Source organism: Juglans regia, chromosome 15 (assembly GCF_001411555.2).
Source record: "Juglans regia cultivar Chandler chromosome 15, Walnut 2.0, whole genome shotgun sequence".
NCBI classification, from domain to species: Eukaryota; Viridiplantae; Streptophyta; class Magnoliopsida; order Fagales; family Juglandaceae; genus Juglans; species Juglans regia.
The window spans coordinates 6,983,633-6,996,720 of NC_049915.1; the positions used below are offsets into that span (position 1 = coordinate 6,983,633).

Sequence of the window (13,088 nt, forward strand, 5' to 3'; positions counted from 1 at the left end):
TAACTTTAATATCTATCATCTCATCTGTAAAAATAATGAATATTTTGTGGTCGATCAAAATTTCAAGTTACAACTATGAGGAAATGCGTTCTAACATTTTAATGCTTTGTTATCTTTTTCATTTCCGTTTTTCTTTTTTTTTTAATTTGAATTCCGTTTTCAACTTCTGGTGGAGGGTAGATGGGTGGGTCTCTTCCTCCATGGTCCATAGAACAAACGACCTTTTTATTTTGTTTTGTTTTGTTTTCTGTCCTAAAACACCAGTAATCAAAGAAGTAAACCATACTTATCTTCATGAACAAAGATCCTTAACAGAATATGTAGCGCAGGGAATAAGGTCAAAGTAGCTCAAAATGCTTTTTTTCTCCGACATTATGCATCTTTATGGAAGAGCATAGTCCCACGTAGACTTCCACTTTCTGCTGCTTGCACTCATCTGTAAAGTAATGGGTCAAACCAAAGCACGGTCTTTCCATAGCCTAAACCAAGTGGGGCCACGGAAGGGACTGAACTGGAAATTAGAGAGAGAGAGAGGTGGCGGAGTGTAATAATGGTGGGGAAATGTGTGAAACAGAGGGCATTCAATGCGGACATGTTTGTATTTGGTATGAGAGTAAATGCGAACACTGATGGGTTGTAAAGGATCTGCCTTTATTATGCGCCGCTGCTAGAAGTCTTAGACGAGGAGAGAGAGAGAGGGGAAAAGTAGTTGGTGTGGTTGTACTAAATAGTAGGGGAGGAGTTGTTGAAGCAATTTTTGCTGCTTCGTGGTTCTTCTCCGGCTCAGTTTCTGTCTTTGGGTTCAAGTCTGGGTCTTCCTGGATTTTAGAATTTTCTTACTTTCATTTTGTTTTTTTGGATTCTGTCCAAAGAATTTAATGAAAATGTGTTTTAGGAATTTGTGAGATCTTTCTCTCGTAAAAATCCAATCTTTTAGTTATAAAATTTGGATTCTAGGCTCATTAACTTTTGTGGAGGATATTTTTGTTTGTTTATTTTAATGGATATTCCGTAACGTTGGTATTGAATTTGAATGGAGGGAGCCTGCCCATGAGGGATGCTAAAGCTGGAATTTCCGAATTTCTCTGATCGCCATTAAAGGTCTGCTTCTAATATATGACGCTTTTTTTTCTTTTCACTTTTTTTTTTCCTCTTCTTTAAGACCAAGCGTCGTTGATCTCTCACTAAAGTTCTGGGTCTTAAAGAAATGTTCATTGATTTTTTTTTGTTGCTTTGAATGTATGAAAGGTGATAAAGTAAAGGCACCTCAGCGGTAGACCTAAAGTTTGAAATGTATGCGACTGAGACTGAACTTCTGCGGCAAACGATTTCATTTTGAAAAGAAAACAGAAATCCCATTTGCTTTGCGTTCAAGGTCGAGAGATTGGCTGTGGGAAGAGAGGTAGATAGGCATGCATATGTCACTATGGAAGCCTATAACCCACTGTGCCGCCATAATCATGGACAAGAAGAGCAGGAGGAGGGAAGGTCCTGGTTTGACGGGAGAAAGGAAGCGAAACCCCTCGTCGATTCTTCGGCAATTGCAGGAGAATAAGCTCAGAGAGGCTCTTGAGGAAGCATCTGAGGCCGGTTCCCTTTCGAAATCCCAAGATATTGATTCCTCGGAGCCTTCCAACCAAGCAGGCGGTGGTCTCGGGCGCTCTAGATCCCTTGCTCGCCTCCATGCCCAGAAAGAATTCTTGCGTGCCACGGCTCTCGCGGCGGAGCGAAGCTTTAGCTCAGTGGAGCTCCTTCCTAGCTTCCGGGATGCCTTCAACAAGTTCCTTACAGCGTACCCCAAGTTTCAATCCACGGAAAAGATTGACCAGTTGAGGTTGAACGAGTATGGCCACTTAACAGAATCTTCCGCAAAGGTATGCCTTGATTATTGTGGCTTTGGCCTCTTATCTTACCTTCAAACTCAACAATATTGGGAGTCATCGGCATTTACTTTGTCAGAGATAACTGCGAATCTGAGCAACCATGCCCTTTATGGAGGTGCCGAGAAAGGTACCGTAGAAGACGATATTAAGTGTAGGATTATGGATTATTTGAACATCCCTGAAAATGAATATGGACTTGTTTTTACTGTTAGTAGAGGTTGTGCGTTTAAGTTGCTTGCTGAGTCTTACCCTTTCCAAACAAACAAGAAGTTGTTGACCATGTTTGATCATGAGAGCCAGTCCGTGAATTGGATGGCTCAGAGTGCCAAGGAGAAAGGTGCCAAGGTTTCAAGTGCTTGGTTTAAGTGGCCTTCCATGAAACTCAGCTCCAGGGAGCTTAGGAAAAAAATTGCAAATAAGAAGAGGAGGAAGAAGGATTCTGCAGCTGGGCTTTTTGTATTTCCTGTACAGTCAAGGGTAACTGGGGCCAAGTATTCCTACCAGTGGATGGCACTTGCTCAGCAAAACAATTGGCATGTATTGCTTGATGCTGGTTCATTGGGTCCTAAGGACATGGATTCTCTTGGGTTGTCCCTCTTCCGGCCAGATTTTATTATCACCTCGTTCTACAGGGTATTTGGCTCTGACCCAACTGGATTTGGATGCCTTCTCATAAAAAAATCTGTGATGGGAAGCCTGCAAAACCCATCCGGGCATACTGGGTCAGGAATGGTGAGGATTCTCCCGGTTTTTCCTCATTACCTTAGTGATTCTGTGGATGGCCTTGATGTTTTGGCCGGAATTGAAAATGATGCATTAAATGGCAATGAAGAATCAATACCTGAGACACATGGGGGGCCACAGATGCCTGCCTTTTCAGGTGTATTCACTTCCAACCAGGTAAGGGATGTCTTTGAGACAGAGATAGAACAAGATAACAGCTCAGACAGGGATGGGGCTAGCACCATTTTTGAGGAGGCTGAGAGCATTTCAGTTGGCGAGGTTATGAAAAGTCCAGTTTTCAGTGAGGATGAATCGTCGAACTATTCATACTGGATTGATTTGGGTCAGAGTCCATTCAGCTCTGATGGTTCTGGCCAATTGACAAAACAGAAAGCAGGGTCACCCTTGCCGCCATCATGGTTTTCTGGCACAAGAAGCAACAAGCAAATCTCTCCAAAACCAACTTCAAAAACATTAAAGAGCCCAATATATGATGACAGGAAGGTAAACCTCAAACTGCATGAGGATCCTATGTTGTCCTTTGATGCAGCTGTTTTATCAATGTCTCAGGAGCTTGACCGTATTAAGGAGATTCCTGAAGAAGAGCAGTTTGCTGAAGCAGATGCCTCTCAAAGTAGTGAATTTTATGCAGAGTCTCGGCCAGTTGAGATCCAAGAGCCTGAAATTAGAGAAGATCTGGTTCAGAGTGATACTAAGTTGAGATCTATTGCAAATGGATCCAGATTGAAGAACCAGAACTCCAGCAATTGGCATGATAATCGTGAGAAATCCTCAACCTCCAAAATATGTCAAGAAGTGAAAGACAGTGCAATAAGAAGAGAGACAGAAGGAGAGTATAGACTGCTTGGAAGGAGGGAAGGGGACCGATTTGCTGGCGGTAGATTATTTTGTCTGGAAGATGAGGACCGGGGTGCAAGCATGGGCCATAGGGTGTCTTTTAGCATAGAAGACAACCACAAAGAAGGTCTGAGCCACTTGTTTGAGTCTGGAGAAGTATCTGGGCCTACCCTTGTTGATGATGATTCTGTCAGCGATGGAGAATATGGTGATGAGCAAGAGTGGGGAAGGAGGGAGCCCGAGATAATTTGTCGGCATCTTGACCATGTTAATATGCTGGGTTTGAATAAAACTACCCTCAGGCTACGGTATCTAATCAATTGGCTTGTTACCTCATTACTTCAACTTCGGTTACCTGGCTCAGATGAAGGAAAAGGAGAGCCTCTTGTGCAAATATATGGCCCTAAGATTAAATATGAAAGGGGTGCGGCTGTAGCTTTCAATGTGAGGGAGAGCAGTGGAAGAGGGCTTGTTCACCCAGAAATTGTCCAGAAGTTGGCCGAGAAAAATGGAATTTCTATTGGCATTGGTATCCTTAGTCACGTTCGAAGAGTGGACAATCCAAAACAGCCTTGTGGATTAGACCTTGAGGATACAGACTTGTGCAAACCAATGGCTAATGGCTGCCAAGATGGTAAAAATGTGTTCTTCAGAGTTGAGGTTGTTACTGCATCTCTCAGTTTTCTAACAAACTTTGAAGATGTTTATAAGATGTGGGCTTTTGTGGCCAAGTTTCTTAATCCGTCATTTGCTGAAGGTGGTGAATTATCTCCAGTCCCAGAAAGTCCAGAAACTTAGGACTGGGAGCTTGTATCCATGTTTTAGTTTTATTTTCCCCACCAGTGCCTTTAGCTATGCAGGAGAGAACATGCTGGAGCTTGAACTTTCTGAGCTGAAATCTGAGAGGGAAATAGGAGATGTTGAACCAAAGAGGATAGGTTGTGAAGGTATGTTTTGTTTGGTCCTTTTTATTTTTATTTTTATTTTTTATTTTAAAATTGCTTCATAAAAGCTTTTGCTTAGTGAGATGACGAATTTTTTCATTCTTCTTGTTATATCTATCAATGTATTATTATTATTTTTTTTTTTTTGCAACGATTAAGTAGAGTTTGCTCAAAAATCATCTGAGCGCAGGAAGTAATGTGGAATTTGAAAGAGAACTGACATTGGTCTGTAAACAGCTTCCAATATGTGCAATATTTGTTAGATACAACTATATCTTGGAGAAGAAACTCAAATATCATGTTCTATTCTGTTTTATCTTTTTCCCGTGTGCCAATTTTTTTTAGAAGAAATAAATAGAATGTTCTATGTATGCTATCTTGTCCCTTTTTCCAGCTTGCTACATTTTTGTTGATTTGGTCAATCCGGTAATGCATTGAGTTGATATTAGCTTGACCACTACTGTGAAATCTTGTAGAATTTTGCTCCCGTAGTCTAGCATAGGGCAGATTAAATGCTTTTGTCGAATGAGTAGCTTTCGAAATATTCCATCTGGGAACAGAACAAGTGCATTCATCTGCAAATGGGTAGGTTTGGCTGGTTGGTCGTGGTCCATACAGAAACAAGTAGTTAGAGAATGGTTCGTCTTTGTGACTCCAATTTTGTCAGATCATGTGTTATTTTCGAGTTAGGCAGGTGGTTCGACTTGTCTATACTTTCATCGATCTATCTCTTTCCAATCAATGACTACTCCTTAACCTACAAACAAATTTAGAATCCCTCTCCTTTTGTAATGGCTTTTGTCTTGATTATGTTGTGTTCAAGTTTATTGATTCTTTGTCAAACTCGCATCTCTCGTCTTTTTCATGGAATGTCAAAAATATGGAGGTGTCTTTTGGTACTGACACTCCCATGGCTTTAACCTGGATTTGGTGGCTTTTTCTACACCAGCCCATTGTAGCTACCATAACTATAAGAAAATAGGTTATTATTGAACTGGTCATAATAATATTCGAGTTTTTGTGGCCATGAATATTAGCACCAAGTCTCTCTTGATTATTATTTTTCATGTTAAATCAGACATGTGGACTAGAGCAAAGAGAAACCCATTCAAGTTCCTTGAAATTTGGAAAGAAAATACCGTTGACATATGGATCATAAGCTAGTAAGATTCCCTTTTAGATACAGCACACAGCCAACTAGACTGATCTCTTAAGAAATATAGAAGGGACAAAGTGGGGTTTGAATCTCAGCAAAGGAGACTGGTTCTGGCTTCCAAGGGAACTTGGCTAATTTACTTCAAAGATGGACAAAAACACAAGGGTTGTTTTACATTGCCTATCTATCGTTACCACTGCCTTTGTTATGCTTTTATCTCTTACCAAACACGTAAAATACAATAGCTAACAAATGAGCTTCTTGTCTTTTTATCTTTTCCTTGGCTTAATGAACTTCTTGTCTGTTTCTTTTCCTTGGCTTACTGAACTTGTCTGTTTTTGTAGAAAATAACACTTCAAGAAATACAACTTTTTGGGTACTCTCGCTGAGAATTTTGTGTATTTAAGTTGGCTTAGACTCAATTCTGGCTAGAATTAGACATATTGGATGGGGGATATGTATCCCTTAACAAGATGGAACTTAGATGTTCTTCCTCCAACAGATCTTAGTTCCAACACAAGTCAAATCCTTGAAGTTTATGTCAACCCATTTTTTTTAAAGATCTATATGATTGTGACACCCACGTATTCACGCAATCTTGTTGCTTTTCTCAAATTTTTGTTCGAACTCTCAACTTCGGATTGAATTTAAGCGGATCTTCAACATGCTATTTGCAGCGAAGAGGTGATTTTCTTCTGTAAAAATCCCTCTAAAACTCGAATATAACACGATATTAAGGACTTGTTTGAATAGTGAGATGAGATTGAGATGATTTGAGATGAGTTAAATAAAATATTGTTAGAATATTATTTTTTAATGAAAAAAAAATATTTGCAATCTTGTATTATGCAATCGTCATGTAATCGCTTTAAAAATGTGAATAAAATATTAGATTTACATGAAAAAATTAATTTTTTAATAATTGATCTTATTTTTTTAAAAGTGATTACGCAGTGTTTACACATTTCACATTTGTATATAGAAGAAAATTAATTTTCTTATCGTTTTTGTATTTGCATTAATCTGACTTTTTAAAGTAGTTCAATGCTATCAAGATAGAATCCAGATCTAAATCCGGCTACATCACTTCGGGTTTTCATCATAAGCTTTTCGAAAACTTTGACTTTGATGATTACTTTATCTACACATTAATCTTACAAAAATGATTTTACATGCTGAAGTGTCAGTTAATTTTATTTTGAGTTGAATTCATAAGTCAACTTTTCATTGATATTGCCATTGCCAAGTCAACGTATAATTTATCTTTTTGCAAGAAAATAAGAGGAAACAGTTCCATCCAAAGATGTTGAAAGATATTGTTGATGAATTGCAACTAATGACCAAGATATCTTTGTGATTGCTTAAGAGTTGTTTGGATACAAGAAATTTTTTAATTTATTTTATCTTATTTAATCATCAGAACTTTTTAAAATTCTCACATAAAATATAATAAATAACTCAATTTCTTTTTAAATTTTAAAATAAAAATAATATTTTAATAATATTTTATTTAATTTTCAACTTTTATATAATTTCATCCCATTTCAACTTGCTATCTAAACCTTTTCAGGTAGGCTGAAGCCTCCCAAAATATGAATATCTTATTAAAGTTTAACTCTAAAAGATTTTTTTTCTATACAATGTAGATTTATTGAAAAAATTAATTATCCGCCTCCAAAAGAGAAATCTATAACTTTTCTTCCTAAACCAATTTTTATGGTTTGCTCCTATTTGTATGGAATTAAATAATTCGATGATAAATAATGGATGATAAATGATTTTTCATAAACTTATTGCCATATCAGGATTTGATTTGCCACATAACATTGTCATCCATTAATGGCAGTATACAACCTTCCTTTTTTTTTTCTAAAAAAAATATATTTTAGAATTTCATCTTAAATAAGATTTTAAATAATAATGTTTGAAAAAGATATTTGAAACCGTGAATTATACAACCGACGCGTAATCATTTTGAAAAAAATAAATAAAACATGAGACTCACTTGTAAAAAATTAATTTTTTAATAGTAGATTCTACTTTTTTTAAAAACGATTACGTGGCGTTTATACATTTCATGGTTGTATATATAATTACTTATAATATTTTAACGATATTAAGAAAAATCAAGGTTTTATTTATGAAAAACTCTGCTTGCAACCGGTTGGGGAAATCCCCGCGTAACCGGTTGCATAAAAAAATTTATTTTTTCCCACACTCTCGTTTCTTTCTCTCTCTATCACTCTATCAGTTTTTTCATTCCTCATTCTCTCCTTCCGATTTTTTCTTCTTCTCTACACTCTCATTTTCTCTTTACCCAACCATCAATATGGAGCCCTCTTCCTTCTCAATTTTCTCTAGTTTCAGACGCACATACTCTCTCTCTCTTTTCATTCACTCATTCTCCCTTCAGATTTCTTTTTGTTCTCCATACTCTCTCATTTTCTCTTTCCCCAGCCATTCTAAGAAAATGATGTCTCAGACACAAATTTGTTCTGAGTCACCCTCAGCCACTCAAAGTGACTTGGACAAAACTTCTTGTACAGAAGGGGTGGAAAACGGAATCAACAATTAGTTACTTTGAACCTCTAATTCATTTACAGAAGATTCAAGACTTGATAAATATGTCCCAAAAAGCAAATCTTGGAGGCCATGTTTTAAAGCTAAAGTGCAGGATTGGACTGGTGTGACTTCTAAAAGTGACCTAAAGTGGTTGGGCACCCGAGTTTGGCCATTAGAAAAAGTGGATTAGAGATATACCATTGAAAGTGATCCAATTGGTAAGGGAAGGCAAGATTCATGCGGTTGCAAATAGTTTTTAGCATCTTTGAAGATGATGTGTATACATTCAAGAGAAAAAGATTGAGAGACCAACATAAGGGCGGGGCTTATTGAATCAGGGGCAAAGGAATTAAATAGGCGATCTGAGTTTTTTTCCTTTATGCCTCGCATGTAGGGATCGCATGAGAGGTAAAGGTTCTTCACTAGAACTGCATTCGAACTATCTGGGACCTTCAATCGTATGGTATTAGTGCTAAAAAACATGTCCGATTCTTTACGATTGCCATCTATGTAGTCTCTAGCCTTATGTTCTTCACTTCTTCACCAGAGGAAGATGGAGATGAAGGTGGCACAGTGTAGTTACGGAGGACTTGACCAGAGACTGAGAGAGAGAGAGAAAGAGGGAGGAAGAAAGGGATAAAATGAGACTCAGTTTGTCAGTCGGTTACGCAAAGGTTATATATGCCGATTGTACGTAGCATTTCTGTTTATTTATGGTATGATGATTTGAATTCAGAAAAATGTTTGGTTTTAGTTTATGTCTGATTTCTTTTTAAAATTTGATAGTCTTGTGCAATTATAATTTTTGTTTTATTTTATTTTTCTTCTAGCACACATCATGGTAGGATAATAAAGTGCTAAGGCTTTGTTTGTTTGAGCAGAAAATATTTTCATCCTTCAAACCTGTTTGGAAAGGGTGAAAAAGAGCTGTTAATGGAAAATTACTAGAGTCAACGAGAATATCACGTGCATGAGGTGGAAAATGTGTCAATCCATCGTCAGGAGAGCAAGAAATTATTTGGATACTTAGCTAGTTTGAATATTAAAATTATCTCAGTATATCTTTAGATAGTAGTGAAATAGTTTGTAAATAATAATGAAATATTTGAAATAAAATGTTTTATTAAATTTTAGAAAATGAGAGAAAAAAATTAAATAAAAAAATTATAAAACTATAAAATTATTTGAAATTTATGTTTTGTTCGAGAGTTTAAGAAAGTTGTAATGATTTATTAATGATTAATGAAAAAGTTAAAAATTTGAAATTAAAAAATATTTTATATTTAAGTGCTATTTAGAAATATAATATTCAGAAACAAAAATTCTTTGTGCAATCACTTTTATGTATTCTTTTACGCACTCCACTAATGTGATTGATTACGTCACTTTTTTAATATAAAATAACTGTTTTGACTAATCATATCAATAGAATGCACAAAAAATACATAAAAGAAACTGTACGTAGCAGAATTCATTGAGAAAACTTAAGAATATCTAAAAATGAAAATACTATTTTGCCCTCCCATTTGACCGTTTGGTAAATTTTTTTTTTTTTTTACTTAGTGATTAAAGAAGTGATTTTAAATGTATTGATATATTTTTTATTTTTTAAAAATATTTAAATATATTAAAATACATATAAAAAAAATATTTAAACTTTATACCACTCAACGATAAAAGAGGGGCGGCATAGTAGCCCACTATGTAGCCCACTCACCTAAAAATATTTGAATTCTCAAACGCAACCAAGTCACTTCTCACCCCTTGCATTATGCGTTTTTCTTTTAGTAGGTAATAAATAGATGTCGTTTTCTCTTAGGCTTCGTTTGGTTGATTAACTTATCTTAATTCATCTTAACTCATCATTACAACTTTTTCAAATTTTAACACAAAATATAATAAACAATTTAACTTGTTCAAATCTCAAAATAATAATAATATTAAAAAATAATATTCTAACAATATTTTATTATCTCATCTTAACTCAACTCAACTCACTTCAACATCTAAACACAATCTTAAATAAAAGGAAATGGGTATTTTACTGAAAGAATTTAATTATTGCAAAAGTTTTAAAGATTATTAGATTTGATGTTTTCTCCCCTCCCCCCTTATTATTATCTCTCTCTGCGGACCATTACGTCATTCCATATTTAAAATTAGTCTATAAAATTTATTATTGCGAATAAATAATCTTAAAATTAATTAAAGTGATTTTATCTATAAATTCATATAAATAAATATATTCATGGTTTCAATGCAATGAAACACCTGAAACTCTACTCTGTATCATTTTTAAGGTGTCAAACAAACATTGAAAAATTAATTGTTAGTCTATAAATACATTTTCATCTGAACACATTTTCCTCATTTTAAAAACTAAGAAAAAAATCTATAATAAAGGAAAATAGATGGTACTTGCAAGTTGCAAGTGATTTGAACTTCGTTCGAAGGAAAAAAAAAATGATGATACATCTAGAATTCTCTTACAACTAATTTAAAACTCATTTTATAATCAATAAATGCAATTATGCAATTTCATTAAATACGAATATGAATTTTATAAAAGGCAAAATCTACTCCCACCGATAATATCTACCGACTTTTTCTACCGAATTGATTATTATTTTTTTACTTAATGAATTTTTTTTAATGAATTTATGATTTTTTTAAATATTTGAGGGGTTTAAAAAATGCTTGAATTTTTTTTTCAACATTCGGTGACCACTTGGTGGCGATGGGTGTACCATTACCTTTTTATAAAAATGTCATCCATTTCTTATAAAAAAGTAAGAGAATTATATAATAGTTATAAATTGGTCATATATTTTCTTTTTATTGGCATCGGGTGTCCGATGACAACGTCCCGACTAAATCCCAGGATGCACAGACCCTTGATAAGAAGATTCTCGTAAGTACACATTGAGTAATTCAAGGAAAAAAATCTTCCAATCTGATAGCTCCTAGAGACTGTTTACACTGAAAAGAATTTGAATGTTAGACCTTTAAGAGAGTTATACCACCAAGACTAAAGCCTTTTATGATCATATTGCAAAAATAATCCATAAAATGAGGAACATTGGTGTTACTTGCAAGTTATTTGCACTTCATTCCATGAAAAAAAAAATCACAAAATGAGAAAAAGTAGGAAATGTATTTGGATGCAAATCTATAATTTTTTTTCCCAAAAATAAAATGTTAAAATTACAAATAAAAAGTTTATTTAAAAATACAATAAAAAGACTATTTAGATCTTAGCTATACCGTGATGGCACAACACAGATTTTTCACGGCTGGAGAAATTTCACAAAGTTTCGTTAAATCATTAGCACTAGCCCCTTGAGACATTGAAACAATTTAAGAGAAAGTGAAGCTGGCAGGAGTAAAGAGATAAAAGACGAAGGGAGAAAAGAGAGAGGCTTACTATGTCTCTAGAAAAGAGAGAGGATGTGCGTCGTGCGATGAGATTCTGAGAGAGAGGTCATTTCGGTGCGGACTAGGGGGAGCTGTGCGGCTAGGATTAGGATTCGGAGGGTGTTATGGTTCTACTGGTAATGTAGGAATATTACGGTAGTGTGGGTATTGAACGGATATGGATGTTTGTTGTAATAAAGGGAAATTACTTAGAAACAGAAGAGATCATGCATGTGGAAGAATTTGAATGCAGGAAATATGTTTGATAGAAAGACTCATTGAGTCATACGGATTACAAGGAAGGCTTCGAGGGCTTCCTAACCTCCATACACAGGATAATTCATTCACAGAGATTCCGAATACCCTCCACTCACCTTCCATCCATTCCTTATGCTACTGCAGAATAACGGCCCACCCAATACAAGAGTGACACGTATCTAATTAAAACTAACATACTCAAAGCAAATAAAGCAGTATCTTTCCTCTGATGCTAAACGGTGCGTCCAACCTATTTATTAAAACTGTGCGTTTAAGTAAGAACTCCAAACGGTGCGCATTGCTCTACTTCTTCATGCCGCGGTTCCCCCTCTTCTTCTCTTCATTTCTTCTTCAGACAACTCCTCTGTTCCCGATCGCCACTGCCATTCTCCTGTTCCCTTCCGCCCACTCTCTCAAGAGGCCATAACAATCTCTCCCCCTTAGAGAACCTTGCCCACAAGGTGTGGGTAAAGTTCTTGCATTTTTTTTCAACCCTTCCCAGCTATTATTTTCGGCCGCTGCTCCTACCCATTTAATGAGCACCTCGGTGATGTCTCGATGACCCAACTTCCTTACACGGCGGTCTAAGATAACTTCGGGTTCAGGCTGTATTTCACCCTGAACGTTGACTGGCGGCAAAGAAGGTAGTGCACTGACCTGGGTCCCAAGTTTCCTTTTAAGGCAGGAAACGTGGAACACCGGGTGAATACGCGCGTCAGTTGGCAAATCCAGGCGGTAAGCCACCTTACCCAAACGCTGCACTACCTTAAAAGGACCATAAAACCTTGGTGACAACTTCAAGTTGTGGAGTGTTGCGACGGATTTCTGCCTATAGGGCTGTAAGCGGAGGTAAACCTAGTCCCCTTCTTCAAATTCCCTTTCTGTCCTCTTTTTATCTGCATAAAGTTTCATCCTTTGTTGTGCAAACTCTAGATTAGCCTTGAGTAGCGTATTGATCTGTTCTCTGGTTCTGAGTTGTTGGTCCACTGCATCTATGGTGGCTGTCCCTGGCACGTAGGTAGTTAATTTTGGAGGGGGGTACCCGTAAACGGCCTCAAATGGGGACATTTTGGCTGAGGTGTGGTATGATGTATTGTACCACCACTCAGCCATGGGTAACCACTGGGCCCAACTTTTGGGTTTCAACCCGGCATAGCATCTCAAATAGCCCTCCAATATCTTGTTCAGGGCCTCGGTTTGACCGTCGGTCTCTGGGTGGTAGGCTGAGCTATATTGCAGGGTCGACCCTTGCAATTCAAACAAGTTCTTCCAAAAAGAACTTAGAAAAAT

At 36.4% G+C, this 13,088-nt stretch overlaps 1 protein-coding gene across 1 annotated transcript; it reads left to right on the forward strand.

Moving 5' to 3' along the window:
• Positions 1–511: 511 nt before the first annotated feature.
• On the forward strand, positions 512–4,507 carry LOC109006864. Its single transcript, XM_018966904.2, has 2 exons — positions 512–1,101; positions 1,249–4,507. Exon 2 carries the CDS (start codon positions 1,413–1,415, stop codon positions 4,260–4,262), a length of 2,850 nt encoding a protein of 949 aa, XP_018822449.1. The 5' UTR covers positions 512–1,101; positions 1,249–1,412; the 3' UTR covers positions 4,263–4,507.
• The last annotated feature ends 8,581 nt before the right edge of the window (positions 4,508–13,088 follow it).

Bases quoted from the DNA above. Each gene is read 5' to 3' on its own strand.
- LOC109006864 (XM_018966904.2), top strand. From the start codon at position 1,413: ATGCATATGTCACTATGGAAGCCTATAACCCACTGTGCCGCCATAATC.